Below are 19,174 nucleotides of genomic sequence, written 5' to 3' on the forward strand. Positions count from 1 at the left end.
AATATGTTTAGCTTGGAGAAGAGAAAACTGTAGCCATCTTCAGATAACTGAAGGGCTGTCACATTAAGGACAAAGCAAGTCTGTTTTCTGTACCTGTGTACCAGTCCAGGTTCTCTGAAAATGGTCCCTAGACCATCCTTGAAGTGAGTTCCAGCTCTTGGGAGTTGTTCAGCAACAGCTGATAGGTCTTAAGGAGTGGGCCAGGGAATGTTTGTGCACAGGATAATGTTTGTGAAGCGGGAAAGAAATCAACGATGGCAGCCAATCTGGCAGTTGTTGCCATGCTATTATTGTTCTGGGATGTCAAGTTGCTTCTGACTTATGAACTAGTGACCTCTCATGGGTCCTGTCATTAATATCCCTACTCAGTTCTTGTGAACTAAGGACCCTGGTTCTTTTACTGATTTAATCCATCCTATGTTTGATTTTTCCTCATTTCCTGAAATCTGGCAGGAAGGGCACCAAATCAGCAGTATATTTGGCAGCACAGAACACTTTGGTGGGCTGCAAGTAGCCAAAGTTTCGGCAAGTGGCTGATTGCTAACTACTTGTATACAGCAAAATCTTATCAACAAAGGGATACCCATTGCACCATTTTTGTGGTGTTTCTGGAAAGGACAGCTTCAATCTATGGATTTTTTCAAAATGTGCAGACTTCTAGTTGCCAATGTGGGTTTTAAAATTTGTATATCTTTTTTTTCCAAAAAACAACAACATGCTTTTAAACTTGTTCAAGCTGTTTTAAATATGTTACCAGTTTAATTGTCTTTTAATTTTGCAATAATGGTTTGTATTTTTAGTTTTCAATATTGTTTCTTTTAATATTGTAACCGCTCTGGGTCCTCTCTGGGAGGACAGTAGGGTATACAGTAAATACTGAAATAAATGGAATAATTGAAATGAGACATTAGTAAGCACTATGTTTTAGCCAAAAGATTGTTACAATGTATATCAAACAGGTAAGTACTGTACATCCGCTCAACCAAATGCTCTGAAAGTAGGAAAGGGCAAGAGTTGAAGGAATCTGAGGCTTTTGTGTGTGAGTGCTGCTGCCTGGAGCTTCATACTGGAAATACCACAATGTTGTACGATCCAGAACCATAAAGATAATTAATGATTGGTGTGTGTCGCAACGGTTGACTTTGTCAGTGTGATTTAAGGACCTGGCTCTGTAGCAAAACTTACTGCAGCAGATTTCATCATAATTAAGTCTGCAATGTAATGCCTTTGGAAAGATGCATAACATCATTTTCCACATATTTTAAACAATTCTGTGCTGTTCACAATGTCAAAGAGAGAAAGGCATGTATCATCATTTCTCGTATGACAAATGAGTACCATACTGATCACATGCCTGAGTACTATAGAAACCTTCCTACTTCAGGTTTATTTTAGCATCAGTTTACCAGTTTCATAAATTATGTGAAAGGAATATGTGACATCCATCATATGCAAGCTAAATAAATTGTCTTTTTCACTTTCCCTGTTACCTCAGTGTCTATGTTTCTGATGCTTTAAGTGTCTACAGCAAACACAGCTCTGCAAACTATATATTTTTAAAAAATTTTGGCAGAACACATTTTAAAGGTAAATACTTATTTCAACAAAAGACATCTATTTCCATTCCCATCCTCTTTATCAGCACATAAGCAGCCATTGTCAGAGGCTTCTCCCTCTCCCCCAGACACAACTGATGTCCTGTGCCCCCCTCCCTTCCGATGTTCTGCATTTAAATTACTTGATTATGCACCATTCAACTGCAGACAGCATAGAGATGAATTGGTGTTGTATAGTTAGGCCTCTATCAGCATGATCACACAACAGGGAAGAAAGTAGGCTTTAAAAATCATGACACCCCAATCCTCTGCGCAACTCACAGCTCCAAACCAAAAGGCACTTGCCAAGCTCTGATGAGTTTGCATTTTCTTACCCCTCAAATATGATGAGCACCATACACTACAGTGGGCCAGCCACACCCAGGAGGCTGTTGTCTGGCCCTGGAAATGCTGGCTGGCTGGCACAAGCAGTGAGGCAGCACTGGGCTATCTTGGAAAACCCTCAAGCCCACCCACCCCCCGTCCTCCTTGCATATACAAACATCAAGGTTAGATATAATGTCGCCCTGCAGCCCACGTTCTTTCCTATTTCAGCGCCTTCTCTTCAATTTTCTGATGAACAGGGCCAAGAAAAAGGGGCTGGAGGAGGAATAAGCCTTGAGAAAGGAACCCCATCTCTCCCTCAGCGGCAGCAAGATCTGTATTTGAAAGGAGGCAGCAATGCTTCCACTCTGCACCACACCTCACAAAAAGAATGAGAAGGGTGCCAAAGAAGGCATGCCCTTTTATTTAATTAAGACGAATGGGAATAGACAAGTCCGGTGGATCCAGGTTCCCCAGTATCCTTAAAAATCATATGTATGGATAAAAGCATCCTTAATGATCCAGAAGACTGATGAACAACAATACCCATGATCACTATGGGCTATGCTCACAGTGGCTGATGGGAACTGTAGTCCAAAACTCATTTGGACAGCCAGAGCCCCTGCCTTTGGCTCAAAAATTGGGCCAAAAGAAAAGGCCATTCTGCAGCTGCGTTGGAGGCTGTACCATTCCCTCCCACAGCCATTTCTACAGGTTTTTCCCTTTCCACTATATTTTTTTCCAGGGGGAGATCTGAAAAGCCTCCGTGCCGCGTCAGGAGAAGCTCTAGCGTGTTTCCTGAGGAGGGGGGTTGCGCTATCCCGCACACAAGCAAGGGGGCGGCATCGGTTTTTCCGCAAGCTGACCACTCCACGCGCCCCCCCCCGGTTCGGGGAAACGTCTGCATTGCCTTGCCCGGCGCCCCGCCCAGCCGCAGAGCACATGCAGAGCCGGGAAGTCGCTCCGCCTCCCCCTCATTCCCCCCCCCGCCACGGCCGGCCGGAGGGAAGGCGCGCCGCGGAGGAGGAGGGGCGCCTCGGATTCCTCCGCATTGTTGTTTCACCTGGATCCTATCGCCGGCGGCTTTCCCTCCCGGTCTGGTGCAGTCGCCGCTTCCCTTCACCAGGCTGGCCTTGCGCAGACGAGGGCGGCTCGAGGCGGAACCCTCCCGGGGACCTCTCTGGCCGCGTGCGTTGCGAGGAAAGGGGACCGAAGGAGGCGCTGAGACTCTGGGCGCGCGCGCGGGGGGGCTCACTGGGTATATACGGAAAACACGACATCCTCAGCCTCAGGCAGCGGGGTGGCATCCTCACGACCACCGCTTCCCGAGGAGACTCAGGGAAGCGAGGAGTTACTAATGTGCGGCACAGCGACCTGTCACTTAGCCTCCAGATGTTTGCACGAAAAAAACTCGAAGGAATAAATGAACGCGGATATAGCGGGCGGTAGTCTAGCACCGTGAGCGCCTTCGGCAGATGCCGGTAAGGTCACTTCACGCGCATGGAAGTTCCCTCCGTGTGGATGCCTGAGTGCAAACTAACGCTAACGCAACGTCTGCATACCCCCCCACACGTTTCTAATAAGCCTCTCCTTCCTAATACCCTATGGACTGTCGAGAGTGTCATATACATGTGGCTGCATTGCCTGATGTGTGTACAACGAATGCAGATGCAGACCGTACCGCATTCCTACGAGCGGTCGCCGGTACTCGCTCAGCGCTCTCCTGACGCGCGCGGCTTCGCCTACATACTCTCGTATGCGGCTCATTCGTGTCTACCAAAGCCCCGGGGGACTTGAAAGGGGGGGGGGGAGAGTATATCTGCACACGCTCTCCGGATCGGGATGTCTTCCGTTAGCCCACTGCAGCTGCCTCGGCGGCGGAGGCTGCGCCTGCCCCCCCCCCGATCCGCCCCATCCAGCCGGGGGCCACCGCCGTTCCCCCTTGTTCCCCCGCCCGCGGCCCCGTTGGCGTCGGGGACGATTTCTGGTGGATCCTCCGGCGCCTCGGCTCCCGGCCGGGCCTCCGCCCCCTCCCCCCCCCCCTCCCCGGCCCCGTTCCTTACCTGCCGTGACGCTCTCGGTCCCCGCCATGGCGGGAGGCGTGGGTTGCAGCGCCGGCTCTGTCCTTCAGCCGCTCGGCCCGGCGGAGACCCGCGAGCGCGCGTGTCACTCGGCCGCCTGAGCCATGGGCCGAGCGACGCTCCGCTGCGGCCGGGCAGCCGCTTGCTCCTGCCTTTCCTTCCCGAGGTTTGCCGAGCCGGCCGGTCGAGTCTGTTCGCCTTCCCTCGTCCTTCCCACCCACGATCAGGCTTGGCCGGACTGGCAGGCAGGCAGGCAGGGAAGGAAAAGGGGAGGCTGTCGCGTTTGACCCGGGCGCTCGCCAGCCTTTCGTCCCTCCTGCTTCTTCTTCTGCTGCTGCTGCTGCTGAGATGCTCAAATTTCTGCAGCGCCCCTCCCCTTTGAAGTGAGCTGCCCGCCGCCTGCCTGCCTGCTTCCCACCCCCTTCGGGCACCAGCAGGGGAGAGACTCGAGGAGGCGGAGGAGGAGGAGGAAGAGGAGGAGGAGGCTGACAAAGGAGCCTTTAAGTGGGCGACCTCCGAGAAATAGGCGCATGGGCTCGCCAAAGCCGGCCACTGGGCTTGAAAGGAGCTGCTGCTTCCTTGCAAAGATCGCCTTTCAAAGAGTTTGTTTGGCTGCTTGCTTGTTTATAATTGCAGCTATAAGGGAGATGATTATACAGGGTTGCAAGACAATGCCCTTCCCCACTAACAACGCCAAATGCTTAATTCACCTGTATATACCGGCGAGTGCTGGTGGCCCTTCTCCCCTGAGGCCACATGTTTCAGAGTATTGGAGCCCCTGCAAAGTACTTGGAAGCTGTAGTGCTGGTATCATGACTGCCGATGGGCCACCCTGGAGGAAGACTTCTGTGGGCAGAGTGGTGGTGGAAGGGACTGGAGGGCCATTTGCAGCCATTGAAGAAATAACTGGTTCAATCAGCACTTCTGTACTAAGCGTGTGTGGGGGGGGGAGTGGGCTGCAGTAGGGGAGGGAAAAATCATTTTTTTTAAAAGCAGATGGGGAAAGGCAGTGGCCCCGTGGGCCTTCTCCCTGGTGCAGAGAAGGGCTTTGGTCATTATTCATCATGCCACAGACACTTGGATATGCTGCACACCATCATGTAATAGCTAACAGTGTGTGCTCACTCTCACTTTGCCAGCTTAAAAATACATCATTCAGAACGCATTATGATAAAAGTCCAAGACCCTTGCAACAAGAGCAGTCCCTTGAGAAAAAGACATGGGGACACTGCAGGACAGGTGTGGCTTTACTGCACAAAGATGCCTCTCATCAGGGAGAGGCAGTGGCATGGTAGACCCAAGGCCTGTGGGACCAAAGCGCTGGGGCTTTCTGATGACTGGGGACAGCAATGCCATCTGCCACCCCTCCTCAGATTTCTCTCTCTCTCCTTTGTGCTTAAGTGGTCTTCACAGTAATGGGCTGGGTAGTGCTGGTGGTGGGAGAAGGAGAAATATTTCCTAACTAAAATCTATTGTTGTGAACCATCCTTCTTGTGATGCAATACTTTGGAACGGCCTTGCCCTTCAGCACAGCAAAAAAGAGAGCTAACCAATCTTATAAATCAGGAGTAGAAAAGGTGTGGCCCTCTAAACGTTAGACTGCAGTTCCCATCCTAGTCAGTGGTGAAGAATGCTGGGAGTTAATGTCTGAAGGGCCACATGGCCCCCATCCCTCGTATAAAGGCAACAGAACATCTCTGCCTCTCACAGTGTATAAAATTACAAAGTATCAAGATAAGGGTTGGGCTGGGATTTTCCAGGGGGGTGCCCTATCAGTGCCATTTTTGTAATGCACATGTGTGTGTTTTCAGAAGACCATGGCATAGGAATCCATTGCATATTCTTATGCATTTGTTATTTTAAATTTGTATATCCTTTTAAGAAGAGAATACCTGGGAACAAGTAGTGTGAACAAAAGCTAATGCAGCCTGTCTGGAGGCAGTCAGGTTATTGCAAAATGGGAAATTTTGTTCCTATATTTCTCTTTTTGTCAGTTAAAGGAAGCATTTGGGGGTTTTGGACTTTAATTCCCAGTACCTCACAGCTAGCAGCTAGCCATAGGATTCTGGGAGGTGTAGTTCAGAAACAAAACAAAACCCACCATCAAACATTCCCCATTTCGGTTTTGTTAGGCTTGGCTGTTGGCGAACGTGGAATACATGTCCAGCTGCTCCACGGCATGTTCTGTTTTCCTATTGCTTAACATGTTCCAGTCTACGGCATTGAAATCGGGGCTTTGGGTCAAATTAAGCCCTGGGAACCACCATTGCACAAAAAACCAAAGAGACAGATTTATGCAAAGAGACAAAATGTTTCCACCATGGGAGGGAAAAGCGCTCTTGATATCTCTCTGGGTTGTACCATAAAGGGGCTCAGCCTCCTCCCTTAAGTGAGGCATCAGCTGCTCTGCCTATGGAGACTCAGCTCTTTATTATTATGAGAGAAATTCCCATAAGGACAGTCCTTCATGGAGCTCTGGGCTCCCCCCCCCCCAATACCACACAGCAGGGAATAACATCTGGCCTTTAGCCTACAACAATTATATATTTAGCATCCGATGGTGAACTCATAGGAAACAGGAAACCAGACAACTTTCATTTCATGTTACTATTTCCTAAGAGCAAAATCTTTTGCATACGCTGGGACTCAATCTATATTACTGACCAAGGGTTTTTGGTTTGGTTTGGTTTGGTTTTTGTTTGGTTTTTTGAAATTAGATGATCTGAGCATGCCAACAATCTGTGTAAAAGGAAGTAGGGGTGAGGCAGAGTACAAAGGCAGGACTCTGTCCTTCCTTCCCATCTTCTATATTCAAAACTTGCAACTGCTCAGATATACATATAAACATAGCATTTGCTAGACAGAGCCAGCTTTTAGAATGTCAGACACAAGATGATATTTATCTCTTTCAAGTCAGGTTGCCTAAGTTACAGGCCTACTTGTAGGTGATGTGAATAATTCACAAGGCTGTGTATATGTGTGTCGCACATAGGTACAAAAATAAAACCTTTTCCTGAGAAGCTTAGGAGCAATGTAATTTTTAAAAAAAGTTTAAGAAATGAACAGCTCCCTCTTCTCCAGGGTATAATGGTATAGCAACACTGTTGTGCTGGCATAACGCTGTGCTGGAGTAAACCATGGCACCAGCAGGACTGAGGGTACAGTGGTCAATTTTAAAAGTAAAAAGACTCACCACGATAGCTCCATCACTATAACCCCAATAAGAGTCCACAAATGCTGGCAAGTGTAGTGCTCCATACCAGGAAATGCTCTGTAGCAGCTTTTGGTGTTCTTCAAGAACAGAACTTTTGTAAAGCTAATAGGTCTTAATTGCCCAACTCACCCTAAAACATTTTACAACAAGGACAGCTCACAACAACAGCTACTGATGATATTCCTCTTCCTGCTAAATATTAGCCAAAAAATATTGGCACTCTAGACCTGTGAGCTGTAGTTGCATTCTACCACTGTGATGGTGGAGCAGGACCTTAGGCTCAGCCCAAGATCAAGTGAGAACTGGGGAGGGAGAAATTTTTAGGGCGTTCAGGGAAAGTGGTTCTCTTTTCATGTGCATTTACACAGAAAGGGTTTATAGAAACACTGAATGATGTCATATTTTTCTCTGCCATGTTTCTACTTAAAGAGAAAATTGTACCCATTATAGTTTTGCTATAACTTCAGATCTCTGAGGAGACGGCACATCTCAGTGGAACCTGTCAATACAATAAATACATCCCACTCATACTTTCTTCATTAACACATCCTTATTGTATCCAAAGCCACTGAAAGCAATTCAAGTGGTTATTTAAAATAGAACAGTAGGACTATAAAAGATAGAAAGGTCATTTATTGTATAGTGCTGTTGTATTTAGTCCTCTAGGTATCTGGTCTGAAGCCAGAAGTTGGAAGTTTGATTCCCCACTATGTTTCCTGCGAGGAAAGCTAGTCTGTGTGGCCTCGGACAAACTGTGCTTTCCCAGAAGAAGTAAATGGTAAACCACTTCTGAGTATTATCTACTTAGTAAACCCTGAAAAGAGTCACAATAAATGAGAATTGACTTGATAATACATGGTTATTATTCTTAATCTTAACCTATGCACATGAATCCTGTAACACAGTGGTCCCCAACCTTGGGCCTCCAGATGTTCTTGGACTAGAACTCCCAGAAATCCTGGCCAGCAGAGGTGGTGATGAAGGTTTCTGGGAGTTGTAATCCAAGAACATCTGGAGGCCCAAGGTTGAGGACCACTGCTGTAACAGACCATTTCGTTTTCGATTGGATTGTCATAAAGTTTTTGAAGTTAGAAATATTCAGAGATAGCTTACTATTGCCACCTTCTGTGCTGTACTAATGAAAGCTAGCTTGAGTGTCACTGCCATTGTCTGGGAAAGATGCTCTGCCAGTGTTACCTTCTGCTAATGCTGCTGCTCTTTAGGAGTTCCTCCACCCCCATCATCAGTACAACAGTCAGTTATTTTCTGCTGATGTGACAAATATTTCTGAAGACAGTGGGTGCATCTTAAGTCTGCTGTTGCAGCTTTGACCCTTCCACTTTGCGGTTGGGAGTCCAGATTCACAGTGGAGTCTAACTTCCTGGTGGCATTGCTCTCAGCTTCCCCTTGTACACTCAACCCTATCACCAAATTAAGGTGTGCACCACATTGTGTGCCTCTCTCTAGAAGCAAAATATAATGAAATGGAAGTTGTCATAATTTGGGCACATCATGAGAATACAAGACTTCAGTAAGGCAATGATGCTGGGAAAAATGGAAAGGATCAGGAAAAGTGGAGGACCAAGTGTGAGATGGATTGACCTCGTATAAAGCCCTAAACAGCTTGGGTCCAAGCCATCTAAAAGATCACACCACCTTCTATGAACCTGCCCAGGCATTAAGATAATCAGGGGAGGCCTTTCTCTTGGTCCCACTACCCTCTCAGATGTGCTTGGTAGGGACACGGGAGAGAGTCTTCTCTGTTGCTGCTCCTAGGCTTTGGAATTCTCTCACATAGGAAACCAGGCTGGCCCCATCTTTGCTGTCCTTCTGCAAGCAGGCAAAGACCTTTCTCTTCAGACCGGCTTTTTTTTAGTGACTGGTGGTTTGTTTGTTTTTTTAAATTGGACTGTTGTGCACTGTTGCTTTTAAATGTGTTTTTAGTAATGGTTTTATTTACTGTTTTTATTATACTTGTTTAATTTTTTTAAAAAATATGTGTATATTAATTATTTCTAACTTTTAAATATTGTCCTTTTAATGATGTAAGCTGCCTTGTGTCCTTTTGAGAATAAAGGCATGGTAAAAATATTTTAAATACATACATAAATAAAATTAATTGACTCCATAAAGAAAGCCACAGCCTTGAATCTGCAAGAGCAGAGCAGGGCTATTAATTATATAATATTTTCAAGATCACTCATAGTGATGTTTTCTCACATGACCCCTGCTTGTTTCAGCAAACCAAGGGCTAATGCTACATATCCCACAAGCTGACACCAATTTGTCGCAATACCCATGTGCCCCGTTTATTGTTCCCTCACAAAGGCGCACATTGCGTTTTCTTATCGCTGCCACCAGTGGATTACTTCAATCCACAATATAAAATGACGTATGTCAGAACATCTGTCTTGTGAACAGAAACAGAATTTATTTAAGTGAAGCACAATGAGTAATAACAGAAGTTTTTCAGATATTTAGCATACATAAGCAATTCCTCAACAGTTACCTCAGTATATAGTTATTTTAGCTTGCAGATTCATTACCACTCTCATTACTTATACTGTATCTGTAACCAGCCCTATCTGACTCCTCCTTCTCCAGCCAAGCCTCATGTAGCTGCTGACTCCACCTCTCCAGCCCTCTCATAGGTTTATGCAAATCAGCGCATGGATATGAATAACATCGGTGACATGGGCGGTCGCCACACTCATTCATAGGGTTGCCATAAATGAGAGGCAACTTGGTGAGACATAACTAACAACAACAAAACACTGTGGTTTCACTGGACACTAAGAGGTTTCTCTGGTTCCACAAACAAGCTAAAACAATTTCAGTGGTGATGCCAACTGCTTCCTCTGCAGCCTGGAGAGGTAGTCAGATGTAGGAATACATAAAATGCAGATGGGGAAACTTATTGCCATCAACATGTTTTAGACTACAGCTCTCCTAATCCCTTATCATTAAACCTGTTACAGTAGTCGTAGCTGGTAGGCGTTGCAGTGTCAAAATATCTGGAAGACTGAAAGTAGCCTATCTTTGACCTAAAAGCTCTAAGGACTTCTATTAGGTAGAACCTGTAGTCTGCTGGGAACTATCCATGGTCCTGCAATGCCAGTTTAGAGCAATCTGAGCTACCCCAGCCCACACAGGAGTCCATCTTGCCCCATAGCTCATGCTTGCAGGTGTGTTCTAACTAAACCCCATCATCAACATGCCCTTAAACTGAGTACATAAGTGATTTCTTGTCTCATCTTCACATAGAAGGATGAAGAATAGCAAAATTATATTGCATAAAGTATTTTGTAGCACACTCAAAATGAAGGAAAAACATTTTTGCACCACTTAAGCAAACTTGCTCAAACAACACTTTAAAGCAAATAACACAAATTTCACAAAATGATGATGACTGCTGCTTTGTTATATGGATTTCTTAAGATCAAAAGTACTACTGAGATTGCTTACATCATTTAAAAGATTTGCCAGTTGTCCCTTGCTTGCTCTTTCTGTCTGTGTCCATCCTTTCTCAAAGTGACTGGATACCAGTTTTGTGCAGAGGCAGTCTGCACAAACTACAGACACCCTAACTGAAAATATAGTTCTCCTTTTCTCACTCTCTTTAGGAGACAAAACATCTCAAGGGGCTTGAAAACATTTTTGCAAGATGTCCCATTAAGTGGAGACAGCCTAAATCGACATGAAGTATTTGTATAGTATTTTTTTTACTTCCTTACTTTAGCCATGCAGTACTTTGTAATATTTATTTTATTTATTTATTTACAATAATTTTTAGCCGCACCATTACCAGTGGCTTCTGGGCGGCGCCCTCCTAACAGCAGTGCATAGATTGGTGAGGAAATTTATGAGTATGATGCAGTTACCATGTGTTCAGCTGCTCATTTGAGTTGCATCATCCTGCAGATTTGTGTAGAGAAGCAGCCAATTTGTTTGGCAGGACATGCACACAAACTACTTACTGTGTGTAGACATGCAGTGAGTGATCTTGTAAATTAGCTGTCAGACTCATAATTTATAACAAAATAAGTAAATAGATTCTACTTCTGTAGACATATGGCCACTCCTAAATAGAAGGTGAGATGTCTTCATAACCTCTTCTTATTACACTGTGACTACATAGACAAGAGTGTAGAAGAATGAGAATTATGCAGACAGGATAGACAAATAAGTTTAATTTTAAAACGAACATACTCTAGAAATCATAACAGAAAGTAGCTCAAAACAAAGCTGGGTTGGAGGCTAAAATATTTGCATCACATCATATAATAGCACATTATGAGTTTTTTCATTTGATTTCTTTTAGCCCTACTTGGAAATTCCTGGTGACCTCCCATCCATGTTCTAAGCATACCTGACTTTGCTTAGCTTCTGAAATCATACAAGATCAAGTATGTTCAGGCTGGAGATAATTTGGTCATTAATTGGATGATCAAATTGATTACCGTATTTTTCTGTTTATAAGATAGCCCAATATATAAGACAACCCCCCCTTTTCTAACCCCCAAATTAGAAAATTTGAAAATTTGCATGACTGCACCCCTTTGGTCCTGAAGCCCTTCCATGGCTGCTTCAGGATCAAAGGGGTGCAATCCTGCCGCCCTTTCACGGCCGCTTTACCCTGTGGCTTTGCAAAAGGTAAGGAAAGCGGCTGCCTCCCATGTATAAAAACAACTCTCAATTTTTTGTCTAATTATTTAAGTAAAAAGTGTCATTTTATACACTGAAAAATACGGTATATTTAATTTCTATGAAACTATGGAAATCTCTTAGAATGCATTCAATTGCTAATGGCTTTCATTGAAAGACTCACAACGCTATTTCTTGGAATATCAAGGAGGCTCAGTTAAATCAAATCAAATCCTTTCAAGGGCTACTACAAGCCCTGAAGAGCTTTTTAAATGACAAATCAGCTATTAGGTATGTGCATGGGGAAATCTTTTGGGTTCTGGTCATCTTAGATTCTTTTGAGAGGTGCCTTGTGTATTTACACATCATTGGTTTACCTGCGAAACACAAAAAGGACCACCTCTCTTGGGTCTTTCTTTCCGTTCTTCCCCATTCATGGTTCTGATGCTGGACCAAATTAAGCCCTATAGAACCCTCAAAACTACTCCCCCCCAAAAAAATAACAGGAAGAAGGCAACAGACAATAGTCTACTCCAAAACAGACAACAACAACAGTACTTGAGAAGGAAAAGTCAATCATCAACCCTATGTGGGCACTGCAGTATTTTATATTCATGTTTATTATCACGTCATCTAATCAAGAAGAAACAGTACAGATGGGAAAGAGAAATCATCATCAGGAGATTAAGAACAATGCATCCCATCCTGCTAACACATGCACACAGACTTTAAAGGTAAGAAATATAATCAGCCTCACAGCACAAAATCCCTAGCATGGAGAGAATGTGGAGAATGGGGATATATCTTTTTCACCGATTACTCTGATGGCTTCCTTCCAGCTTTGCAGCAATCCACCCAGTCAAGGACAGATTATCTAGGCAATAGCAAAAATAAAGGAAAAGTGAGGAGCCCCCCCACCTCATCTATATAATAAAAGGTCTAAACAAAATGGGACCCAAAAGGAGTGAAAAAAGGAAGGGAGGAAGAAATTAAATTATCTAAAATTGAGGTACAGCAGGAAATCACCAAGGAAGATGATTCGAATCCAAAGTGTAAGGCAGCAAAGGCACTCTCGTCAACAGAAAGCAAGTCACCAAGCAGCAAAAGGGGCACCAGTTTCTGCTTTCTGAGCCCTTTTCAAGACACTTCAAACCGCCCCTTGAGATGTTCTTAATCCTGATTAGCATATGACAACCCTTATTGCAAGACCCACAATGCTGTTTTTTGGAACATCCATGAGTTGGTCTTACATATATGGGTCAAATGAGGAAATGAGGACATCTGAACTAAATCTGAAATGTTTGTGATTTTTCTTTTTGTAAGAGTGAATGATTCAAAATTCAGAGGCTCTCTTTTGGAAATTAATGAAAGAATCATAAACCAAAAGTAAGAGCCTCCTTTGTGCCTTTTAACATCCATATTAACCTGAAAGTCTCATCCCTTTCAACTACAATTGTGTTGAAAAGAACTGATGCATTCTCTTATTTAAAACAAACATTATCTGCTTTTCATATCACATGGGTTCCTTCTTTCCATGGAATCATCTCCCATCTAACAGTTCGGGTTTGTGCTCTTTCATTAATTATGCTTAAAAATATTCCATGGTTGCTCCCCTCCTGCATCAGGATCTATCATCGTAGCCCTTTGCGCCTGGAAAAAAGATTGAAGTGTAGCCTGAGCTGTAGTAAAATTCCCAACCATTTATTTAAAAATATGAGTAAGATTTTCCTGACAAAGATGGACCGTGTTTATCTCTTGCATCTAGAGCTTGAGGAGAGGTGTATTAAATCATTGTGTAGCAGCTGCAGCTGTGGTTTTGCACTGGTCTAGCTGAAGCCAAATTTTTCATTCTGTTGTTGCCTCAAGCTGAGTTCAGTTCTGTAAGGGCTAGTGCACCATGTGTTTTAAATCAACAGAGGTAAGAGGTTGGGGCCACCATGTTCCTTTTTCTCCCTATTTTTTTCTTTTTAGCCAACACAACCTGACTCAATGTAAATATGCTGGAGCTGAAAGGCTTATGTGAATGCACCTTTAGTCGAAAAATAAGCAGTGGGACTGACCCTAGATTTTTTTTTTTTGCTACCTGAGACAGAGCAGCAAGCACCACCCCTTTCCCCAAGACTAGGGACCAAAGTTAGTCAAGTTTCTTTGGCATTTGAGGGGGAAGAATCATGTGTGAGCACCAGTCCCTGTCAGGAATGGGTAACATTACTTTGTGAAACCACAGTATTCAGAATCCAGTAGTCTGACAGTGAGATTCTGGAAATTATAGTCAAAAAGGTAATGCTTTCCATCTCTGCCACCTGCAACAGAAGGCATATCCAACACTTAGTTACCTGTTCATGACACACCACATGAACTGGCTAAGGCAGTCCCCACATTGTGTCATATAGTAGGGCTACTCATAAATAGGACTGCAACACATTGGACAGCTAATGTGCTGGTTCTAATGCAGGACTGAGGAAACCTAGGCTCAAATTGCTACTCATGGGCAGCCACAAATTTATGTAGGAATATCCTTAAGAATACTTATAGGTCTAAAGTGAACACACAACACTTTAGTGAACAAGTGTGCCCTGCCTCCAAGCACCTCCCACCCCCAGCTAAGTTACAGATCCCATGCAAAGATTTGGAAAGGGGTGTGTATGTTTTTTTTTTTGCCTGAACAGGCTTATGGGAGGTGCAAGCTGAACATGCTTCTGAACTCATTCCCCACATCTTTGCCTTGAACACAGGAAGGTCTGTCATGTAGCAAGGGATATGTGCATGCTTGGGAGTGGAGTTTGCGAGCTCACACGTCACATCCCCACTTTTTGTTTCCGGAAAATGTTCATGCAGAGTGTTTATCTCACCTTGACCTGTGTTTGCATTGTTCTTACAATGGTCGATTGAGTACAAGAAGCTATGTATGCCACATAGACTCACTTGCAATTCTACACATAATGGCAGGGCTGCACTAGTCTATACACACAAAAGTGACAATCCGAAGAAATGAAGTGTTGCTTTGGTTTAGCCTCTCTATGTGAGCTAGAGCATGGGGGGGGGGGAAAGGGAGAGAGATCCTGTTTCACACACAGAGCAGAGACAGACACAACAGCCTCCCCCCCCCTTCAGACTGTCACTTTTGCTTGCCCGAAAGCAATGATGGGGGAGGGACCAGTGCACTCTCTTCATTTTGTATATCTGATGGATGAATCTGGGGTTAGGATTTGAGACTGGTGGTGGTCTCAGTATCTTTAGGTGTAATGATTATAAAGATTTTTCCAATGACAGGTGACTGCCTTTGAAAATGGTCTGGAGACTTTATGTAATCCAAAACACGGTGGCTAGATTGTTAATAGGTACTACCTCATATAATCACATTATTGCCCTCTGCACTGCCTGTCAGTCTGTTTTTGAGCTCAATTTAAAGGCTGCTTTTAACATGTAATACCTAAATGGCTTTAATAATTACCTGAAGGAGTGTCCCCGCCCATATTTATTGTATTGCACTGTATTTTAAGCATACATCATACATTCCTCGCCCAAATGACCCCCCCCCAGTGGCATACACACAATCAATAAAAACAAGATCGCCCTTGGTATTTTCATGACTACTTTTACAGATTTTATATTTTACTTATTTAATAGGTATTTTTCAGAGGACTTCAAACAAATAAATAATCCACCTGTAATCAGAAAAATATTGCTTATTTTCATTCATTTCTCTTTAGATGTAATCTTATTGTGTTATTATCATGGCTTAATGCATGACACTTCACTTGGTGTAAGGATGAAATAGTTTTTAGTCCCTGGAGGAATGCAATTTGGCTTGTTTGTTTTAGCTCATGCCAAGACACTTTTGAAAAAAAAAGAGAAGTAAGTAAGAAAGAGAACATAAGCTGAAAAGGAGACACAATTGAATCCAGTCTCCTGCAGTGTCAGCTGATTTGAGCAAGGTCACTTGAAAACCCAAACAACATGAACAGAGCTTTATATCACAACTTCTCAAGCCACCCTTGCTGATATAATATCCCATCATTTTCAAAACAAATGTTTTCATGACAGTAGCCAATTGTCTGTAGAATGGGAAGTGAGGGACAGATAATTGTGTGTGAACTGTGGTGAAAGTATGTAAGACAAATGACTTCGAGGCAACAGAAAACCTGTATCTCCAGCAGAATGGAACAGAGAGAAAGAAGTCAGTATTTGTGCATGAGGTTTAAGATGCTTGATTATACTAACCATGTGATATGATTTAAAGTTGTTTCTTGTCTCAGTGGGCACGTCACTTGTTTTCGCCCATTAAAATTACTCACAGTAATTGTAATTATTCAGCAATAATTAAAAGCAGGGGGGAGGAAAAAAGGAATGAGATGATTGTATGCTGATACTTTGTTCCCTTGAAGCTGGTCCAAATTTATTGAGGTTAATGACACACCATTTAGTCTAATTGCTATTGGCTTAGGAAACAGTGGGCCAAATTAGATGTCACATTCATATACAGTTAGAGCAACTTGTTCTGTATTGCTCCAGATGGTAACACTAGAACCAATGTGTGGAAACTGGAGGGAAGCAGATTTTGAGCTCAGAAAAGACATCCTAATTGGTAAGAGCTGCTCAATGGTGTAGCAGACTGCCTCGAGAAGTTATGGAATCACCACCATCAGAAGTATCACTCTCTATCACAGGAATTTGTTATTACCATGTGATGTCAAGTTGCCTCTGACCTACGGCAAATGCCCTGTCCTCAACAGCCCTGCTCAGCTCTTGCAAACTCAGGCCTACGGCTTCCTTTAAGGAGCCAATCCATCTTGTATTTGGTCTTCCTCCTTTCCTGCTGCCTTTAACCTTTCCCAGCATTATTGTCTTTTCCAAAAAAAATTTACCTTCTCATTATAAATTTTACCTTCTCAAAATAGGACAACCCCAGTTTCAACATTTTTGCCTCCAGAGATAGTTCAGGCTTGATATCAGAGCCAAGACCCACGTATCTGCCTTTTGGGAAATCTAAGACATCCCCAAAAGTCTCCTCCAGCACCAAATTTCAAATTAATCAGTTTTTTTTTTTAGTAGTTTGGAAAAGTTAGTCTTTTGGACACCAATTCCTAGAATACCTCTTCTTAGCATTTCTCAGCTTCTGGTACTGAGGCACAGACATGGTGGCTACCTTTCCTGGGTGTTCCACTAGTTGCGTTACACCGAGAATTTAGTAAATGAGTTCCAAGATCCCACTCTCTTCTAAATTTAATTCTGTAGGTGTGACATTCTTTCAGTGTATTCTCAAAAGAAACTAACTCCATATTCTATATGAACTAAGTTTTGAGAGCTCAACATGCTCTGATGATGACAACAGGGCAAAGACAACTCAAGACCAGGATCACTGAAAGATCATTCAAATTCTCCCATATAAACCTACCTAAACCCTGAGACCCTTGTAGAGGCCTTGCTCTGTGTATGCCAACTAAGTTAAATGAAATGAGGGCCTTCTTGGTGTTGGCATCCTAATTGTAATACACTCTCCACAGAGAGGCATAGCTGGTATCTTCATTCTGGTCAGTTCACAGCACAAAGTGGGAGAGGAGTAGAGAAATGTTAACACTAACAGGACTATATAGGAGAAGGGCATTAAGCCTTCCTTCTCTCCTCCTCCACTCCCTAAAGGTCTCCCATCCATTCCACCAGAAACTTTTCTCTTGCCCTGAATTTCTAGTATTGGAGTAGGGAGTGGAGAGAAGTGGCGAGAGCAACCACCTACAGAGGAGCACTGGAAAGGAGAAGGGTTTTCTAAGAAGCAAAAAGAGTACATATGCTGGACAAAAATACGGCAAGGAATTAACAGCAGAGACAGGAATGAGGTCTAGGAGATAAGAATAGCATTTGCTAAAACAAGGTCACTGCAAAGAAGGTTTCAGGTTCCTGCCTAAGTCTGTATTCTTACATGTCCAATAACAGAGTCAAAGGATGGAGTTAGCAAAAGTGGATTTCCTCTGTTGTTTTCTGCCTCTTTTAAGGTACTGCTCTGTTGCAAGTTATATGGTCCATTGAAGATAATTTTATGCTATTGATGAAGACCAAGTAAAGACATTATGCTGTATACCTTTGTTTCATCTCCTCCGTCTATAATTTCTTATTAATAAAGAGAAACCTATTTGACATTTGTCCCCCTGAAGCCTTTACATGTACCTTTTCATAATATTTTAGATCCCCTTTATATCTTGGCATTCACAGATGCAACCTTTAGTTTCCAGAACATTGCCCATGCTGTACTGTGTCTTGACATGACTTGGTACTGGACTGTTTATCATACTGAAGTTTTGGTAGGTGTACTTGTTCTGGCTGTGCAATTATTGTGTTTCCACTGTGTGGAAAAGATAGTGGGATTTTACAACTTCTGGTCCTCTCATCTATTTCTTACCCCTAATAACAACAACAATCCCAACTGCTATATTACTGTATATTTTGCATGTGTTTAGGCTGGACAGCTCAGTGGTCTATGTTTCTGGATGTGGAGTCAGAGGTTTGGAGTTAGAATCCTCACAGTGTCTCCAAGGGAGAAGAGCCAGCCTATGTGACATTGGGCAAGCTGCATCCAGTCCCAGGATGCTCCCAGAAGAAGGGAATGGTAAACCACTTCTAAATACCATGTTTCCCCGAAAATAAGGCAGGGTCTGATATTCATTTTTGCTCCCAAAAAACGCAGTAGGGCTTATTTTCAGGGGATGTTTTTTCTTCATGTACAACAATCTACATTTATTCAAATGCAGCCATGTCATCTTCTTCTGGTTACTGCACAATGGTGGAGGGAAGGGTTTCACGTGCTGTTTAGTCATTAAGCCGTGTCCGACTCTTCGTGACCCCATGGACCAGAGCATGCCAGGCCCTCCTGTCTTCCACTGCCTCCCACAGTTTGGTCAAATTTATGTTGGTAGCTTTGATGACACTGTCTAGCCATCTCATTCTCTGTCATCCCCTTCTCACACTTTCCCAGAATGACGGTCTTTTCCAAGGAGTCTTCTCTTCTCGTGAGAAGGCCAAAATATTGGCCTCAGCATTAGGATCTGTCCTTCCAGTGAGCACTCAGGGTCGATTTCCTTCAAAAGGGATAGGTTTGTTCTCCTTGCAGTCCAGAGGACTCTCAAGAGTCTCCTCCAGCATCATAATTCAAAAGCATCAATTCTTCGGTAGTCAGCCTTCTTTATGGTCCAGTTTTCACTTCCATACATCACTACTGGAAAAACCATAGCTTTGATGATGCAGACCCTTGTCAGCAAGGCAATGTTTCTGCTTTTTAAGATGCTGTCTAGGTTTGTCATCGCTTTCCTCCCAAGAAGCAG

General features: G+C 43.6%; 1 protein-coding gene across 2 annotated transcripts in view; it reads right to left on the reverse strand.

Moving 5' to 3' along the window:
• Nucleotides 1–4,158, reverse strand: part of HSPA12A (heat shock protein family A (Hsp70) member 12A) — a 71,259-nt gene extending 67,101 nt beyond the window's left edge. For both annotated transcript variants that reach the window (XM_072995500.2, XM_072995499.2), the window contains exon 1: nucleotides 3,983–4,158. In XM_072995500.2, the coding sequence (XP_072851601.1) occupies nucleotides 3,983–4,010 (28 nt within the window). In that variant the 5' untranslated portion in view covers nucleotides 4,011–4,158. The remainder of the gene's footprint in view (nucleotides 1–3,982) is intronic.
• Between the last annotated feature and the right edge of the window lie 15,016 nt (nucleotides 4,159–19,174).

The sequence above is a fragment of the Pogona vitticeps genome, chromosome 3, assembly GCF_051106095.1.
Source record: "Pogona vitticeps strain Pit_001003342236 chromosome 3, PviZW2.1, whole genome shotgun sequence".
Taxonomy (NCBI): Eukaryota; Metazoa; Chordata; class Lepidosauria; order Squamata; family Agamidae; genus Pogona; species Pogona vitticeps.